The sequence below is a fragment of the Lipotes vexillifer genome, unplaced genomic scaffold (genome assembly GCF_000442215.2).
Source record: "Lipotes vexillifer unplaced genomic scaffold, Lipotes_vexillifer_v1.1 scaffold36, whole genome shotgun sequence".
NCBI lineage: Eukaryota > Metazoa > Chordata > Mammalia > Artiodactyla > Lipotidae > Lipotes > Lipotes vexillifer.
Window position 1 is genome coordinate 3,315,691 of NW_006792448.1, and position 20,049 is coordinate 3,335,739.

Sequence of the window (20,049 nt, forward strand, 5' to 3'; positions counted from 1 at the left end):
CAGGAATGGAGGGGAAGGCACAGGTAACCAAGATGGTGCAGGGACAACACGTTGATGTCTGGAGCAGAGGAGCGAGAGAGAGGGAGGTGCAGTCCCAACCGAGGCTGGGACCAGGACAGCTAGCCATAGCAGGAGCAGAGGATGGCCTCCCGGGTCCCTGCTCAGTAGGCTCTGACTTTTCCTTCTTCCAATGACTGTAGCTTATTTGTTTGTTTCTTCCCCCTTCTGCTTCCCCCGCTGGCACAGACTCCCCAGAAAAGCTAAAAATGCATCTCATCTGATCCACATCAGAGGGTGGATGAGCCGGGGCTTTATTACACGCTGGTTAAAGCGGTCTTGTGGGAGAGGATGGGCTACGTTATAATTGTATCTTTGGTCACCTCCACCCACCCGGCCAAAAACCTGGTGGAGCTGCCTCTGTTTAGACACCGTTTTACAGAAGGGCTCCCCTCCGCCCTTTAGCTTTTTTGGATTAGTCCTGAAGACTCAGCCTGCTGGCTTGGGAAAGAGATGGGAGGAGGGAGGGAGCGGAGGAAGGGTCATGTCCTCCCACCCGCTGCCTGTAGAGAGAATAGCCTGGGTGGGTTTGGAGATGTGTCTCTGGGGATGGGCAGGCAGCTCTGGAGAGGCTGGGGGTGGGGTGGAGCTGTTTTAGGAGCAGCAACAGCTCCCTCGGCAGGATTTCTCTTTATGATTCTTAAAATTCTACACTGTTCTTTGGGCTTAAGCATGCCATCTATCTAGAATTGAGCATCAGAAGGTGGGGGCTGTCACTCCGGCTTTGAAAGAAACATTTTTGGAAACGAGCCAGCATTCAGTGTCATTAGTAAGAAGTAAGGGCCCTTTCCAGGGCTTCCTTCCCCTCCATCCCTCTGGGAGACCCCTGGGGGTGAATCACGACTGTGACTCACCATGGAACACTTGGGAATGCTCACAAGGGAGTGCTCCGGTGTGAGGGCGAGCTGTAGGTCTTAGGTGGTGGGTTTGCAGCTATTCCGTGTGAGTTGTTTGCATGCTTATAAGGCTACTAGTCAAGAGGAAACATCGTGCATTCATGTGCTGTAGCCTTTCAGTTACACACTCACCTTCTCTTCACAAATAGGAGGCCAGAAAATGATTGTGGATCTCACCCTCTGTTCCCAGCCCCCCATTAGGCATGATGGGAGATATAGGGGAATTATAAACCACACATGTTTCTTGTTTCATTGGGGAAACAAGATTATACATGTGAAAAGCTAGGCAAGACAGTAAATGGGCAAGGGCCAAGGGATAATATCCTAACTCCTGAAAGGGGGTGAAAGGGTGCATTAGTCAGCTATTGCTGTATAACAAAAATTCCCCCCAAACTTTAGCTGCTTAAAACAACACTAAACATTTATTATCCTCATGATTTTTATACCCAGAAATTCAGGAGCAGCTTAGCTGGGCAGTTCTGGCTCAGGGTTTCCCATGAGTTTATAGTCAAGATGTTGACTGACTGGGGTCGTCTTAAGCTTGATTAGGACTAAAAGGCATGCTTCCAAGATGGCTCACTCAGTAACTAGCAACTTGGTGCTGGTTGTTGGTGAGGTCTCAGTTCCTGCCCATTTGGACCTCTCCATAGGCTGCTGCCATATCTCCCAGCGTGATAAGAGGTTTCTCCCACAGCATGAGTACCCAGAGAAAGCAAGGCAAAAGTGGCAATGTCTCTTATCACCTAGCTTTGGCAGTCTCACACCATCACTTCCCTGGCCACACAGACCAACCCTGATACAACGTGGGAAGGAATTCACAAAGTGTGAATACCAGGAAGTGAAGATCATTGGGGGCCACCCTGGAACCTGGCTGACACTGATGAAGCATCACCTTGGGTTAGAGGGGGAGGGTGTTAGGGAAGAAGTGAGACTGGAGCTCAGTCTCTTTCTCTTCGGTCTCTGAGAGAGAGAGAGAGAGAGAGAGAGAGAGAGAGAGAGAGAGAGGGAGGGAGAGAGGGGTGGGCCTGGAGGTGTGACCGCTTAAAGCAACAGGCACAAGGCTGAAACAAGCATGGTGTGTTTGGAGGGTAGTGCACAAGCCAGCTTTAAAGAGAGATTCCTGGTAGGAGGGCACTGGGAAGTAAGGTCAAGACCAGACTATGGAGGACTGTGACGGGCAGACTGGAATGGTGGGATCCCCTAAAGGGAGTCATCAAAATTCTGTAGTAAAGAAATGACTAGATCCAGGTGGGGAGGCTCAGCCTCTTACTATCTGGGTGCCTTGAATGGGTCGCTGTAATCCTTTAGGGCTCAGTAGCCACATCTGTAAAATGGGTGTAACAAATGAGTTAATGCATGTGAAATAGGTGTTGACTAGAAAGCAGTAAGGTTTTGATTATCAGGAAGATCATCATTTGCAGCCAGGCCCTCCCAGGGTTCTTGAAGTTCAGATGGCGCCAAAACAACCTTCTGGCTTCCTCTCTTCCCTGTGTTCTCTGTTGCTATATGATAAATGTTGGACTAACCAATGGCCTCCTGAGGCTGAAATCATGGGTTCTTCCACTATTGGAGACTCCAGCTCCCATGCATAGCCTGCCTTTCTAGCCACAAGAATATTACTATGTTGTAGGCAGGTTCTGGTCAGACCATGGGCCACCCCTAATATCCTACAGTTGTATCCTGCAGGACTTGACGGTTCTCATCCAGTTCTCATCTGATCCTCACAACCACCTAGGAGATAGACAGCCCAGTGTTGTTAACTCCATTTTACAGACAGAAAAACTGAGATAGAGTTGCTGAAAAGCCCCAGAACAAATCAGCAGTGATCAGACATTACAGTAAATCCCAAAGAGTTTGGGAGTTTTGTGAAAGAGGGGAGAGAATTCGAATCACTCAACATTTTTAATAGTAATGACTTTAAAATTCAAATATCACCAAAGAGTGCATATAGAAGAATAAATTACCTTCTACCCCTCACTGGCAGCTCTCCAACACCATCTCGGAAAGAACCAGTACCCAGTTTTTAGTGTATCTTTCCTAAGTTAGCCTTCGTATCTACCAAAATATATGTGTATGTGGTCATCTTTTTCTTTCCAAACATGGTAACAAACCACTCTCTATGTAGCATGCTTTGCAGTTGAATCTTAGAGCTATTCTCCGTATATCCGTAGACAGATATGCCTCATTCTTTTTAATAGTTGCATAGTACTCCATGGTGTACCCAGCTAGCCCTCCATTGATGAACATACTGTTTGCTTCCAGTCTTTGGTTATAGAAACAATGCTGCAGGGATGAGCTTTGTACCTAAGTTGGATACATGTGATAATGAAAATAATATCCATAAGGGAAATTTCTAGGTCATCAGGATTAAAATCTCTTTGCATTTAATCTTTATGTCTTTAATCCTGAGTGATGCTGGGAATTTTTCACATATTTAAAAGTTTTTTATATTTCTTTTCCTGTGATCTTCTTGTTCATGTTTTTTTTAAGCTAAAACAGTTTTTGCAATTTTCTAGCAAGCTATAGGTCTTTTCCTGATTTATAAGGTTTATAAGCTCTCTCTATAAAGGAGATCAGCCCTGCATCATATGTTTTGCAAATATTTTTCCCAGCTTATTTGTTTCTTACTTAGAAGAACATTTCCCTTTGAGATTATAAAACAATTCTCCAATTTCTTTTCATAATTCTTTTTTTTTTAACCTTTTAAATCTTTACCCATCATTTACTTTGGTGTAAGGAGTGGGGAAGGGGTCCAAATTTTGTTTTCTTTTGTTTCCTACATGATTGGCCAGTTTTCCCAGTCCCATTTACTGAAAAATCCATCTTAAAATAAAAATTGAAATCCCACCTTTACTATTTGCTAAATTCGTATGCATGTGAATTTATGTGTTTGTTTATGGACTGCCAGTGACATTTTATTGATCTGTTTCTCTGTTCATGATCCATTACAAAATATTTTATTTTTATGACTTTATGTTTTCATATCTGGTAAGGCTGGTCCCCTTACTCCCATTAGTCACTTGTTTCAGAAATCTCTTCGCTATTCTTTTTTTTTTTGTGGTACGCGGGCCTCTCACTGTTGTGGCCTCTCCCGTTGCGGAGCACAGGCTCCGGACGCGCAGGCTCAGCGGCCATGGCTCACGGGCGCAGCCGCTCCGCGGCATGTGGGATCTTCCCGGACCGGGGCACGAGCCCGGGTCCCCTGCATCAGCAGGCGGACTCTCAACTGCTGCGCCACCAGGGAAGCCCTCATTTAAGTCTTTTTAAAGAGTGCTTCAGTCATGATTTAAAACTTTCTTTGTATGGATCGTGCACATTTCTTATGAGCATATCCCTAGGTGTTATATCTATTTTCGTTGCCAAGTAAATGGGATCCTCTAATATATTTTTGAACCTGTCCACTGTGCGTGTAGGAAAGTGTCCAGTCATATCCTCTGCAAATAATGACGGTTTTTCACCAGCTCTTTTCTAACTCTTTAACCTTGTATTTCTTCAACACTTTTTTTTTTTTAACATCTTTATTGGGGTACAATTGCTTTACAATGGTGTGTTAGTTTCTGCTTTATAACAGAGTGAATCAGTTATACATATACATATGTTCCCATATCTCCTCCCTCTTTGTCTCCCTCCCTCCCACCCTCCCTATCCCACCCCTCCAGACAGCCACAAAGAACCGAGCCGGTTTCCCTGTGCCATGCGGCTGCTTCCCACTGGCTATCTACCTTACGTTTGTTAGTATATATATGTCCATGTCTCTCTCTCGCCCTAAAAAATGTTGCTTTTTTCTTCCATCTTCAATATTAAAATGGCTACACAAAAATTTACCAATTTTGATAAGTCTTTCTTTATATGCCTGCTGATATGACAGCTGTCACATACAATCTAACAAAATTGTTTTGAATAAAGTTAAAGACAACTAAGTGCTACTAGAGACATCTTACAGAAAAAACTAAACGAAACTTTTGGCCATCTGAACCCATTCTGGCTCATCAGTACATCAGCCAGGCTTTTATGGGCTGGGGGCTGAGGAGTGCAGATGGGGTAGGGGATGCTTGTCCCTTGAGAATATTTTCACTGTAATTTTTGACAGTCTGGAGACCAAAACTCTCAGCACAGATGAATGATGAATGGTGGTGGGCGGGGCAGTGGGGGTGGGGATAGTTACTTGGAAGGTGCTGACTGGTAAGGCACCCTCCCCAGAGGCTGTGAAAGTGTCCTGTCCTTGGTGCTGCCTGCTGTGGCTGGGGGCAAGTGTGGCAGAGGGAAGGAAAGCTCCCATCCCCTGAGATGTGCACTGGAGAAACCAAACATACAGGGGAGGCTGGACCCTGGGCTGTGCTCCAAAGCGGGTGTTTGCTGTACACCCTCAAGCAGTCTCTCCATCACAGCTGCCTAGCTCTGGGGTCCTGCCCAGACAGCTGTGTAGCCCAGACACCTACCTACTGGCTCCCACATCCCTGATTGCAGGACCCACAGGATTGCAGCTCACACGGGATTCCTTCTGGGTTCCTATTTCTCCCTAATATTTTGCTGTGGGTTAGTTTTACTGCTCAGGAAAGTCAGAGGCTCCTCAAAAGCAGGTGCAGGGTCTTGTTTAGAGACCCACGCAGCATGAAGCCCCAGTCAAGACGTGGCGAGTGATCAATAACGTTTGCGAATTGACTTATATTCCATGAGTAAACTGCTCGTGACAAATGAGTTGCCGCTCACATCCTAATTGTCCTTTCTTTGGAGAGGGCTCCTGGAACCAAACAGCCATCAGTTCTGCAGCAGGCAAGAGAGAAAATTATAGCCGAGGAGGGACAGAGCTCAAGTGTAAATAAGAAAAGGAAATGCTAGGACTTTCCCGATGCAATAAAAGTTCTATATAATAATATTATATGGAACTAACAGTGCAATTAAGCCCGAATATTGCAAGCTTCCAGTTTGTCCTTCCAGCCAAATGCCAGGCGGTTCTCATGGTGGATGGCGTCTGCTTAGAAGAAAAGTGCAAGTTTTGAGGCAAATCTGAGATTTCACTTCCTTTGGAAAACACAGGCAGGGGTGGGATCCTTGAGGCCATCCGGCTGGGCCGCTGATCCAGGCCTTATCTCCAAATCGAAGTGGACAGCAGCAGGGAGGCCAAAGTGTTTTTCAAGAGCTGAGGCATAACTAGGACATCTTATACCTGGATGAGGCCTGGGAGTGTGATCCTGCCCTCCTTCCTCCCTCGGCCCCTTCCGCCCCCACCCCACCCCCCAGCTTTTCCCTACCCCTTCTGACCCCACGGGTCCAGAGCAGGGGTGTGGCTGTGAGTAACGGGTCAGAGGGTACACTATCCTAGCTGGTTTCCAGGACAGCCTGTTGCCGACACCTCCTCAAATGCAGCTCCAAGCAGATTCCTCTCCCATCCAGAAGCTTCCCTGACTTCCTTCCCATGGCCTCTTACACAGTCCGAGTGCATCTGAGGCCTCCTCTCCCTGCCAGCACTTCCCCAGTGGAGTTCCCCAACCCCACCCCAATGGAGTCCCTGCCCCTCGGCCTGCTCCCAAGGGACCCTGTCCTCACCTCTGGCCTAGCTCTTAGCACTGCTGTCTTTATCTCCCATTTTTCTGTGAGTCTTTAAGGAATTCCATCCCTTTCATCCCTGTTTCTCCAGCCGCAGATGGGTAAACTCCGCTTAGGAAACCTGGAGCCCGACAGCTTGGGTTCAAGTCCCAACTCTGCCTCAGTTTCCCCACTTGAAAAATGGGTTTTGGAGAGGATTAAGTGAGAGAATCTACATAAAATATTTAGGTCAGCAACTCACACCGAGCACTCAGTACATCTCAGCTGACAGTTTCATTCTGTCTATATCAGCGGGAGGAATCTCAGAAGGAACCCTCCATCTCCCGTATCTCTGTCAAGCTGGGTGCCTGTCTCTTCCTCATGCTCCCCACACAGGGCCTGTAGGATTGTCTGTAATGAATTAGGGCACATTCTGGAGAAGGAGTTTCCAGACCCCAATGTGTATTCACACTTATTTCCCTGTGTAACCTGGCAGCATCCCTGAGACACCTGGGTTGGGGGTAGAGGACAGAATCAGGAAGTCCACAGTCGGGCACAGCAGCCCCAAGACAGCAGAGGTTGAGCTGCTCGTGACCTCAGAATCCAAAGATCCACCCTGGAACCAGAATATTTAAGTGGATCAGCTAGAGGACACCATAGCACCATCGAGTGTGTGGGCAGCAAGGGACATTCACAGCCTCCTGGTCTCACATAAAAGAAGAAACAGAAGCTCAGAAAGGGAACGTGGCCAGTCCAAGGTCACCAGTAACTCAGCTGCAGAGCACAGATGAATTGTCAGTGCAGACTTTAATTGTACCTCCTCCCCAGAAGCGTCGTAGCCCCCTCTGCCGACTGCACACCTGGGCATTTCTCAGCCCCCTCTCTTCATGCCCTTTCCCAAAACAGGCCTCGGCCTTTTTCCGCTCCAGCTCTGGCCCTCTCACCTGGCAGTGCTTTCCCTTCTCCCACCATCAAGCCCCCTGGCCCGGCGGCAATAGGAGATGCACAGGGATCCCTGGGCTCACAGGTCAAGGTGGCTGGACGGCAGAGCGTGATCAGGCTGGCCAGCTGTGTAAGCACCTTGGTGCCTTCTAGAAGAAACACTAAACTATATCCCCAGGAGGGGGTGAAATATGTGGTGCCTCTTAACCGACTCCAAACACAACTCCTCAAATAACTCACAAAATCTAAACCATTCCCACCCCTCTGCAGGAGACGGCCGCTTTGGGCAGAAATGCTAAAAGAATAGCGCTCCTGGGGGCTCCTGCGTGGTCCCTACCTCCCCACCCTCCTGTGAGCTCGCGGCCGTGCGGAGCGTAGCCCACCAGCCCACCAGCTGGGACACCTCCTGCAAAGGCAGCCGGAGGCAGCTGGGCTTCTGAAACTCAGTAACCCGGGGCCTAGTGCTCTGTATGGGAAACAAGTGAGTTATTTTATTATCTGAAATTTCAGTGGTTTAATAAGGTTTAATAAGCCGCCCAAGGAGTTTTCTGGCTCGGGAAATCGCCTGTAATAAACACAAGTAGTAAATCCTTTATTTGGAACATAAAGAGGTGTGCAATTTCTCTTAAAAGGAAGCAAGTCTTCCCCCCTCCCCCGCCTTGCCCTCTAATAAATAAAGGATGAATACATAATTAAAGAACCACAGTTTGAAGGGATACCACTTATGTGTCTGGCCCAGACGCCCAGGGCCAGCCCAGCCAGTGCTCTAGCCGTCTGAGGTGGGACCCTCCCCACCGGCGTGCTAGGGTCCTCAGCCCCTCCAGGCCATTCAGCCTCTAGACAACCCACCCTTCCCATCTTCCCTGCAAGGTTACTGCACAGTGCGGCCCCCAAATTATGGCCTCAGGGAATACGTGAGATTTCCAGCATTATTGATGGATGTTGTGACCTTAACCTCACTTCACTTTTGTTTCTTTATCTGTAAAATGGGTATAATACTGGCCTCGCCTGCTGCCACGCAGGTGAAAGTGCTTTGAAGAGTAACAGGTTCCAAGCCGCCCCCTGGGTGAGGGGATGGGGGCGGGGGCCGCGGCACACACACTTGGGGTTCACCCAGATGCTGTGAAGAGGTTCCTCCCGGGGGAGATTAAACAGCTCCGACACTCAGACGCCCCCACCCCACCCCAGGACCAAAGCCCAGATACAGAGCTGCCCCTCAGTCTTCCTCACCCATCACTCAAGCTGCCCTCTGAGGTACCCCTCAAGTCTGTCCCGAGTGTGTGTTTCATCCGGGTAAGAATGCAGGGGGCGAGAAGCACACCCTGGATTTTGTCTCCCAGGGGGGGTTCTAGACCTTGTTCTGATAAAACCAAACCAATGTGGAGTGTGGAGGTGGTGATGGTGATGAGGGTGGAGGTGACAAGAAATAGATACAGCATGATACAGTGGACAGGGTCTGGGTGACAAGTCAGGAGGTCCGGGGTCTCTGTCACTTAACTTTGTTCTGTGACTTTGGGCGAGTCAGTTCGCCCAGCATGAGCTTCGGTTTCTCGCTGGCAAAGTGGGCCAAATAATTCCTTCTGTACCCAGGGATCCTCAGAAAATGTATAGAGAAAAGTGGGTGTGCTCGACAAACACACAGCACAGTTAAGTCAGGGGGCTTCAGAGGACAGTGAGGCAGGGACTTGAGCGCCTGGTGTCAGGAGAAGGAGCTCAAGCCCCCAGGTGTAGGGATGTGGGGAGAAGCCCTCTGTGTGGGGTAGGAACGCAGGCACTTCTGCGGGGCCTGGCCTCTGCCCTGTCAAGCCTTATGCTGTGGGTGGAGGGACCAGGCATTGGGTGGGGGGGGGGCGGGCCGGAAGAATGGGGAAGCATGACTATGTGCTGCTGAGAGGGCCTGTTTTCCAGCTGTCAGGGAACATCTGGAACATCCGTCACCGTTTGCAGAGGAGGGAGGCTCAGAGCTCATTTAACAGAAACCAACCGGCTCCAAGCCCTGGGCCCAAGGCTGAGCTGGGGACTGTGGCCTCCAGGCATGTCTTGGCAGGGTGGCAGAGCAGGTGGGGCAGGCTTCATGCAGCTGGGAGGGCTCTGCCCGGGGAGCTCTGTCAGGTGGAGCAAAGGTTGGAAGTTGAGGAGGCCCCGCCCAGCCTTCCAGCCCACATGTCTGGCCCCAGCCTCTGGGGCATTCAGGGGGCCGAGGGGTGTGGCTGCCCTGCTTAGGGGAAGTGCTGAGGGCAGGGTGGGGTGCGCCCAGCAGAGATCCACGGGGCTGGACAGCTGCTTGGGCCAGGCCTTCTTGCGCTCTCTCCTGCCCTGGTCCACCAGCCCCTTGCAGGTTTCCCTGCCTACACAGACCACAGAGACTAAGGACCTGCTCAGAGGAGGCAGGTAGGTGCTACCTAGCCTCATTCCCAAATCTGGAAAAGAATCCACATCCCTTCTCTGCCCCTGTGCAACTCCACCCTCGCCCTCATGGCAGTCACTAATTCTGCCAGGCATCTTTGAAGCTCCAGGCCCAGGCAGGGGAGGAACTGGAGGCTGGAGAGGGGGGTGGGACCACTCCCAGGGCAGTGGGAGCCTGCCAACTGGGGCCAGTCTGCCGTGGGGATTTGGCAGATGGAAGCGTCATCCTGGGCCCCAGATTTGCTGACCTGAGCATGATTCAAGGAGGCGCTGGACTTGTGGATCAAGGCAATAGAATTGTCCTGAAAGTCACATCACTGAGGTCGCCATGGAGGACAGGAAAGGGATGGGACTGGAGCAGAAATCAAATCCCTGACCTGCTGTTTTCTAGCCGTGTGACTTGGGGCAAAGGACTTAGCCTCTCTGATCCCCATCAAATGAGAATCATAATAAGGATGAAATGAATAGATATAAACACTTTACAGATGATAGGGCTCTGTTCAAATGTCAGATGTCCCCAGTGCAGAGGGCTGGGGCCACCCACTGCCTTTTGTGACTTCAAGCCTCTCTCCACCGTGTATTTGAACAGACCTCATTCCTTCAGCGTCTCCCGTGTTCCTGCCTAATGGCATCCTGGGAATGATACAGACATAAAAGAGATAAATCCTTCCCTGGAGCAAGTGAGATCCATGCAGTTTCTTCCCCATTTCCCACATAAGCGAACTGAGGGCAGCAGGAGTATACACATAATTTGCCAATCCCTGCACTTCACATTCCTAGTAAAACCAGTCCTAGAACATGGGGTGCCTACTAGCCAGGCAACCCCACACCCGGTTGGGGGCACAGGCTTAGGCATCAGAATACCTGGTTCTAGTTCCAGCTCTGACACTAATGCGCTGTGTGACCTTTTGGGAATAAGCTACTCACTGTGCCTTATTTTCCTCATTTGTAAAATAGGCATAAAGTTTCTACCAGCCCTGCCTGCCTCTTTGGGTTAGGAGTACATGAGACAGGAGGAATGAAAGGACCTTGAAAGACTACAATGTCCTCCACATGTTGGGGTGGCCCTGGGAATGTCTTTGGAAGAGGTGATTAAATAGTATGGTCTCTGCAAAACTATACAGAAGGGAAATTAGTTCCTGGTACAATGCCACCTCCCTCTGTCAAGACACCTGTTAGGTGTCTTTGTCCCTCCCGGACTTCCTAATCGCCAGCAGTGTTTGAGTACCTCCTCTGTCCCAGGAGCACTTCATGTGCCTCCCCTCATTTGATCCGCCCAGCAACTCTTACCAGCCCCACTGAACAGATGAAGAAACTGAGCTCTGAAGGGTGAAATCTAGTCCCCGAGGCCAGGATGTGGACCCGGGAGGTCTTAAAGCAGGGCCCTCGCTCTCCACCTCCCAGCATAATCCCCCTGTTGTCAGATGGCTGTCAGCCAACTTCAGGCACACGCTGGCTGAGAACAGCGTCCTGTGTGATCTCGCTCAGGATCCAGGTTAAACACATCTTCAGGCGGGACTCTAGAAATCCAAAGCTTTCCAGATCCAAATGATATGGGGCAGGTCCTTCCTGCCCCTCTGCCCAGTGAGATCTTCTTTATCCTTCACAGATCAGACAGGGCGCCTCCTCCTGGAAGCCTGCTCCGATCCCCCAGCCCACAGGGGTCTGTTGCCTCCCTGTCCGTACCTCTCTCACTGGTGCTCAGTCCTGAGCCCCCCTGGCCTGCTTAGGTCCCTGGTGTACAACCCTCAGCCCTGGCTCTGATTAAATCTCTAAACCTTTGGGGGCTAGGGTCCAAATCCCCCTACCCACAAGTCGGACTTTGTAGGGGGCAGTGTTATAAGGGGAATGAACGTGAGCTTTGGCACCAAATGCAGCAGGGTTCAGACCCTGGTTCGGGCATGTGTGTGGCATTGGGCAAGTCACTTACCCTCTCCATACTCTTTTTTTATCTCTAGATTGGAGGTGATGATAAAAATATGTACCTTTCATGGTCGTGTTGATTGGAGAAGGCTTAGAGATGCAATGGCCGACACATCACAGGCACTTGATAAGTGGTAGCTAGAATTGATTGTTATTATAAATGTTGGCTTGCCTGCTTGATTGATTTGGTTATTAGAACAGGACACAAATAAAAACAAAAATTCAAGTGACACTCAAGAAATTAGTTCGGAGGACTTCTAGAGCCAGGTTTCTACCATGCAATTCTCTGAGTCCAGGGCCCTCTCTCTCCTTCCAAAGGCTCCAGCCCCATCTCTTCTCTGATCCTCTCATAGAAACGCCCCCTCCTCCTCTTTAGCTGGTGAGCTAAAGGGCTTGACCCATCTCCCTATAGTGAGAGGGAGGAGGCAGGTAGAGTACCTGAGGCTAGTGACGTTATCATGTTACAGTTGAATTAACCTAGGCCAGAGATGAGAAGTGCTGCCTTTGCCAGAAGGCTACTTGGACATACCTGGGCTCTAGAACCTTCCACAGAGGGCACAGGCCCAGGGGAGACTGTGGTGAGCCTCATGTCCTCTAGAATGGGGACCACACCTGAAAAGGTTTCACCCGCCCTGCATTCTGGCTCTTTTACCTCCTTCCTCCATTTGCAGGCTCCGCCTCCCCGTTTTCTCCTCTGCCTTTATTTCTTGGCTCTGCATTTTTCCTATCACCTTCCTACCAGAGGTTCATATTTTGCGTCAAGCCTCTCCTAGCTGTCGAGCGGTTTGGTTTTGTGTGTGTGTGTGTGTGTGTGTGTGTGTGTGTGTGTGTGTGTGTGTGTGTGTTTTTCTTCTCTGAGCGTTTTTTTTTGCCAGAGGTTCATATTTTGCGTCAAGCCTCTCCTAGCTGTCGAGCGGTTTGGTTTTGTGTGTGTGTGTGTGTGTGTGTGTGTGTGTGTGTGTGTGTGTGTGTGATTTTCTTTCCTGAGCGTGTTATTCTTGGAGAAAGAGTGCCCTGGCTTGGGCGATGGGAGGGATGGAAGGGAGGGGATGGAGGGCCTGGGTGCAAAGGTGGGGGCTGGACATGGCATCCCCTCTGGAACACTGCTGTCCGCGGGCCCACCGGGCATGGGGCTCTTAGGGTCACCAGGGAAGCTTCCAGCACGTAGGCAGGGTGGGGGCACTTCTTCCCAAAGAGTCAATAAAAACAGCCAACCACAGCCCCACTTCCCCTGCTACCTCCTGCCAGGAGAAACAGCCCCGAGCTCTGTGGTTACATCTGTTCCTCCAGGAATGGTACAAAGACTCCAAACCATGCCATGGTGAGAAGTCGCTGCTGGACAGGCCAGCCTTCAAGTCCAGGGTCACCCAGGCCTGTCGCCCCCTCCCCACTGCCAGATCCACTTTGTGCTTCCCCATGGTCATGACGCTGGTTATCAGATTTCCCCTGTCCATCCAATGACAAGATGAGGAAAGAGAAGCCCAGAGAGGTGATGGGGCCTCCCGGAGTCACACAGCTGTGGTTCCTGACCCCCAGGCCCAAGCAGACCAGCTCCAAAAGCATGGGAAGCAGGACATTTAGCACAGGGTTGGTGCTGTCCATCCCTCAGAGGGCTCCGGTGAGACACGGATCACCTACACCCCATCCAATGGGTTCCAGCTCCTCTATTTAAGAAGGTGGGGATAAGTTTAAGGAATTGCGGGAATTTTTCCTGAAAAACATTTTAAAACATTTTTGTCTTTATAGGAATAAGCCCTTGGCAAGCAAGAAAACTTGCGTGAAAGAACTAATTTCCTGAGGCTTTAATGATTTGGGCTTTTAATAGTTGATGGGGTATTTCATTCACGAACAGTCTTTTCAGGTGAGAAGGTTCCTCTGAGGGTCAGAACCCTGCTACCATTAGGGTAGCTTCGTGGGAATTAGAAAAAGGTGTCGGGCTTCCCTGGTGGTGCGGCGGTTAAGAATCTGCCTGCCGACGCAGAGGACATGGGTTCGTAGTCCCGGTCTGGGAAGATCCCACATGCCGCCCGTATGCAGCAACCAAGGCCCAACGCAGCCAAAAATAATAAAAATGAAAATTAAAAAAAAAAAAAGAAAAAGGTGTCATTTCCTCGATACATCTACTTCCATCTATCAAACCAGTGTCATAATATACTGATTTTGTCAGGAGACAGCATTTAACGCCGTCTGCCAGAAATGATAGCTATCACAAACCCATAATGTCTATGAAGTGAATAGTGCCTCTGTGTTGCCTGTTGTATTATCTGTTATCCTCCTGTGTTATCTATTATGTTATCTATTGCTGTTTAACAAATTACTCTGAAACTGAGTAACTTAAAACAAGCAGAAACGTTTACTATCTCCCAGCGTCTATGAGTCAGGAATCCCAAAGCAGCTTTGCTAAGTGGTTCTGGTTCAGCGTCCTTCATGAAGCTGCACTCAGGCTGTCAGCAGGGGTGCTGTCCTCTGAATGCCTGACCGTGACTGAATGACCCACTCTCCTGGTGGCTCACTCACACAGCTGGTGACTTGGATCTGCTCGGTCCCTTGCCACGTGGACCTCGCCATAGAACTGTCCTGATGACATGGCAGCTGGCTTCCCCCAGAGTGAGTGAACCCAGAGAGAGCCAGGCGGACACAGCGATGTGTTGTCACTTTTTGTTACTTTGGCCATTCTGATAGGTGTGTGGTGATATCTTATTCCTCTTTGGTGGATATCGCTGCATCTTTATCACAGTCGTTATGTCCCTGTAAGCTCTGTTAGAGCAAGGGCCTGCTTGGTTTGCCTTCTGTGCATCCCCAGAGCCCAGAGCAGGGCCGGGCACAGGAAGAAACCCGAAGTCTATTTAGAGAATGAATGCACGGCCTGTGGGGGGTCTCTGGCCCTTTTTAAGAAGGCAGGAAAGCAGCAAAGCCTTTGCTCTGGGAAACCTGTCGAATACCTTCCCCGGGCGAGATCGCTGGGGGAAGGCTAAGGCCCTCCACCACCCACAGAGGAGCAGGGACGAGGGGGGCAGAGCACCCAGCACCCTGACACCCCACCGGGTCCCTGGTGCCTCCAGGCCACTTGGGGCACATATTGTGGGCCTGGCACTTCTCCCTTCTCCCCTTCCACTGCCTCTGCCTTCTCAGGGCAGAAACATCCCGAAGATAAGTATGTGGGGATCCCCAAAGCTCTTGCCACTGGGCCGTGGGTCTTCCAGACTTTGTTTTCCTTTTTCTTTTCTCCCCACTGTAATTGCAGCTGGGAAGGGCCAGGCCTTTGCTAGGATTTATCCATGAGCCACAGCCAAGCTTCGCCCCGAGTAGCAGGGCCGTCAGTGCCCTGGAATAAAAATTGAGGTGGCTTGTTGTCCAGGTTGAATCTGTTGACTTGGGTTGTGAATTCTGCTGCCTGAAGGGAGGGGGTGCCTGCTGTCCTCTGCGCCCCCCTCCCCGACCGCTGGCGGCTATGACCGGCCACACTTCGTGTTTTATGTATAGATAATGCTGAGGTGTCTTAGAAGAGGCTTCTCCCCGTAGGGATATGTTTCCCGAAGAGTAACAGAATACAGACATGATAAATTAGCTAACAATGAGCTCGAATTTAATATTGAATATAAATATTTATAGGTCAAATGGCTCACAGATATACACATATAGGAGGTCAGTATTTTCTAAAAAATCAAGAATTGCAAATGAAGGGAAACCTCATCATCTAAGATGAAGCCAGAAATAGGTCAGAAAGCAGAACACCTGCCATAAGGCCCCCATTCCCTTGCTGAAAATGGGCCACGAGATCGGTTTGAAGATTCCTAGAAGCTGTTATGTTTGCTAGGGCTGCGATAACAAAGTACCACAGACTGGAGCTTAAACAGCAGAGATTTATTTTCTCACAGTTCTAGAGGCTGGAAGTCCAAGATCAGGGTGTCGGCAGGGTCGGTTTCCTCTGAGGCCTCTCTCTTCGACTTGTAGGTGGCTGTCTTCCACCCTCGGTCCTCACGTGGTCTGCCCTCTGTGTGTCTGTGCCCTGCTCTCCTCTTGTAAGGGTACCGGTCGTACTGGATGAGAGCCCTCTCATAGGATCCTGTTTAAACCTTAATTCCCCTTTTAAAGAGCCTACCTTGAAATACAGTAACACTGACATACTCGGGGGTTAAGACTGCCACATATGAAGTTGGGCTGGGGAACAACTCAGCTACCGTTAGTAGCCCCCTCCGTTAGTACAGCCCGCATCAATAGCCAAAAGTAGCAAAATCTGAATCTGTTAGAGGAGTCAGAGGATTTGTGAAATAAACCAAAGCATTCTCCCAGAGGGAGCCCTGAGTCATGAGAGAAAATTCCTCCTTTGGCGCTTGACCCACAGACGTTGTGTGAGTCCGTAGCGGCCACCATTCCCGTAGCATACAGAGAAATGGAGTTTCACATGGCTGTCCATCCCCGCGTTCAGGAACTGCACATTCCCAAAGTGGAATTCAGTGAAATCGTGGCTGCGAGAAGATTCCACAGCCTTTGCTAAAAGGCAGACGCCAGCTGCCCAATGACAAGCCCAACTCCAAGGGCCTTTGGGGTCCCGGGAAGAGCCCAGTGGTTCACCGAGAAGCCCCAGCTTTTGAGCGGGGCTCTGAATTCCAGGTGAGATTGGGAAAAGCTGAGGAAGAGGGGCCAGGTTTCTAGCAGAGGGGGAGGGAGGGGAGCCCCAAGCAAAGGCAGGGGTGGGGTGGGCAAGCACGCCCACGGGCCTGGCCTCCCTGGGCCAGGGTCCCAGAGCTGGCATCCCCTCCTGGGGCCACGTCCTCTAACCCGGTCTCTCCCTGTGTGTGTCCCCACAGGGCTCTGTCTGAGAACATGGCCAATGGCATTGACGAGCTGATCGGCATTCCCTTCCCCAACCACAGCAGCGAGGTCCTGTGCAGCCTGAACGAGCAGCGGCATGACGGGCTGCTCTGCGACGTGCTCCTGGTGGTGCAAGAGCAGGAGTACCGCACCCACCGCTCCGTCCTGGCCGCCTGCAGCAAGTACTTTAAGAAGCTCTTCACAGCCGGCACCTTAGCCAGCCAGCCCTACGTCTACGAGATCGACTTCGTCCAGCCCGAGGCGCTGGCCGCCATCCTGGAGTTCGCCTACACCTCCACGCTCACCATCACGGCCTCCAACGTCAAGCACATCCTCAACGCCGCCAGGATGCTGGAGATCCAGTGCATCGTGAACGTGTGCCTGGAGATCATGGAGCCCGGGGGGGACGGGGAGGAGGAGGATGACAAAGAGGACGACGATGATGACGAAGATGACGACGATGAGGAGGAGGAGGAGGACGACGACGACGACGACGACGACGACGACACGGAGGACTTTGCTGATCAAGACAACTTGCCTGACCCCCAGGACATCAACTGCCACCAAAGCCCTTCCAAGACGGACCACTTCTCGGAGAAGGCCTATTCAGACGCACCCAGGGACTTCCCTGATTCCTTCCGGGCCGGCAGCCCTGGCCACCTGGGTGTGATCCGGGACTTCTCCATTGAATCTCTGCTGAGGGAGAACCTGTACCCCAAAGCCAACATCCCCGACAGGAGACCCTCCTTATCTCCGTTCGCCCCGGACTTCTTTCCACACCTCTGGTCGGGGGACTTCGGTGCCCTCGCCCGGCTGCCCGAGCAGCCCATGGACAGCGGGCCCCTAGACCTGGTCATCAAGAACCGCAAGATCAAGGAGGAGGAGAGGGGGGAGCTGCCCGCCCCCCCGCCGCCGCCCTTCCCCAGCGACTTCTTCAAGGCCATGTTCCCGGACCTCCCCGCGGGGCCGCTGGGCCCCATCAAGGCAGAGAATGACTACGGCGCCTATCTCAACTTCCTGAGCGCCACCCACCTAGGGGGCCTCTTCCCGCCCTGGCCGCTGGTGGAGGAACGCAAGCTGAAACCCAAGGCCTCTCAGCAGTGCCCCATCTGCCACAAAGTCATCATGGGGGCCGGGAAGCTGCCACGGCACATGAGGACCCACACCGGGGAGAAGCCATACATGTGCAACATCTGCGAGGTCCGCTTCACCAGGTGCGAACGGAGGCCTGTGGGCGTGAGGGGCAGGGCGGGGAGGGCCGGGGGCCTTGGGGATGGAGAGAGACCCAGGTCAGGGGAGGTCCAGCTGGATCCTAGATGCACAGCAAGCTCATCGCCAGAACAGGTGCTAGGCATTAGCTGGTGCAGTGATTTTCAGATATTTTCCTACGTATGCTATTAGGTAGAAGGCCAAGATGCAAAAGAGACCAGAGCGGAGCTGTTGTGGTTAAGGCAGAAGCGGGGAGGGGGGATCTCAACACCCGCTGTAGATCCAGGAAAGCCGGTTTGAAGCTCCCCAGTGGAGTGCAGCCCCTCCTTTATTTTATTTGGAGCCCGGACAGCATGCCAGGGCCTGTCTTGAATGGATTACATATACTACCACCCCCGCCATGTCCTGGAAGTCAAGGAGGGCCATGGGCTTTGTCCACAGATAGGTGGTCTGTCTCCCAGTGGATAGTCAGCCACTCGTAAGCCCAGCTGGGAAATGGCAGAGCTGGGACTTGAACCCCAGTGAGACCTGTGTAGGCCCCTTCAGTCCTATTTTGGGTCAGACCTAAAGGCTGGGCCTCCTTTTACTTTCTCCCCCTTGACTGTCCATGTTGGGAAGAGGGTTAACTCTATGCCGTTATAAAAGTTGAACTTTGAAATCAATACACGATAAGCCTTTCATCTTTCCCGGACTCCATCCCATCCAGCACACGTGTGTTGTGTATCTTCTCTGCACAGCAATTTTGTGGTCAAAGCTGATTGGTGGGATGATGTGGGGTCCGATTTGTCCAGTGCTAGGTTTTGATGGGCTTCAGTTGGGGGAGATGTGGTCTATTGGTGCCGATTGTGGTCACTGATGTGAGGCTGACCTTCCCAGCCATGTCCACACTGCGGAAGGTTCTGGTGAGTGCCCTGCATCAGGGCTTGGTCATTTCAGTGTGTCGGATGTGGTTTACCTGCCCTGGGACTGTGACTTCCTAGACCAGGTCCTTTCCCCACATTGCCACTGTCCCCATCAGAGAACCCGCCTTCAGAAACCCACACTTATTCCAGTGGTGCTGCTGTCACCCTGTGTCCCCCTAGCAGTTCATCTTTGGGAATTGCTGGGGGCTCATTCTTTAGATTTGCCTCAGTGGGCCCAAAGCTTTGGGTTTTGAGGAGAGAGCGCAATGTTTGGCATCAGGCTGATTATCAAATCAGGGGCAGTGCTTTTGGGGGGAAAAACAAGATGAGTTCTGCTAAGTAACGAGACTCGCTCTCTTTGGCGGCTTGAAAAGCCGATTTGAGGTTGCCAGAGAGGGTACAGGAATGTGTTCATCTGACAGTTGTGAAAACAGCTCTGCAGGCTTTTCCGGTGACCGCTTCGAAGGACAACGCTGATGGTTTCCAAGGTGGCCTTGGGTCCCCTCACGGCTGCTTCTGTGAAGGAAACCGCAGCAGAATCTCCCAGCTGCTCCGAGCTGACAGTGAAGGGAGAATTTCCAGGTGCAGAGGGGCAGGGCCCCCCATACCCCGGGTGTGTCCCCTTCCACCCAGCAGTGCTGACCTCAGGTGCTTGCTTCTCTTATCGCTGCAGAGCAGCTGGCCCCAAAGTCCCCAGGATTCACCCCCGCTCGGGTGCCCCCCACTAATTGCCCTGACACTCTTATGCCACCTCCACCTCCCACCCTCCTCTTCTCCTGAATTCACCTTAGATCCACAGAACCCCTGTAAAGGCTTGACAAAAGCACAGGGATAATGGAAGATAAACCAGAGCCCAGTCCAAATTCAAGCACAGTTCATGCGTCTGGAGCCAGTGCCTCTCCGCAGTCCCCTGGGAATGACTTCAAGACGTGGACACTCTTCACAGGCCTGATCCAGAAAAGCCAGCCCCGGAGTCCTGCCATCTGGGCTCCACCTCCTTTGCCTGTCCCCTGCGCAGATGGCTGACACTTGGGGACACCCCTCCCTCCAGGGGAGACCCTGGTCTGTGGCTTCAAGGGGATGTGCTGCATCTCAGGGTACCTCAGAGCGAGGCTGCCCTGCCCCCCCACCAAGTCCCCATCTCCCTTCCGTTCCCCACTTCCCTCCGGGCCTTTCCCACACTCCGCTGTGAGGGCCGCGGCGGTCTGTGTCCCTGCCTTCCCTAGGGCAAGTTTTAAACTCGGTCAGTCGAGACAGACTTCTCACCCTCTTGACACCAGAACATCCTCTGCATGGGCCTCCTGGTTCGGGCCTCAATGCTGTGTTGTATAGGAGGGTCGCATTCCAGAACCCTCCCTCCCAGCACATTCCTG

The 20,049-nt window shown here is 51.6% G+C and overlaps 1 protein-coding gene across 1 annotated transcript in view; it reads left to right on the plus strand.

Moving 5' to 3' along the window:
• Positions 1-20,049, plus strand: part of ZBTB7C (zinc finger and BTB domain containing 7C) — a 102,865-nt gene that overhangs the window by 73,558 nt on the left and 9,258 nt on the right. Inside the window, exon 2 of the mRNA XM_007465602.1 lies at positions 16,562-17,779. Within this exon, the coding sequence (XP_007465664.1) occupies positions 16,578-17,779 (1,202 nt within the window). The 5' untranslated portion in view covers positions 16,562-16,577. The remainder of the gene's footprint in view (positions 1-16,561; positions 17,780-20,049) is intronic.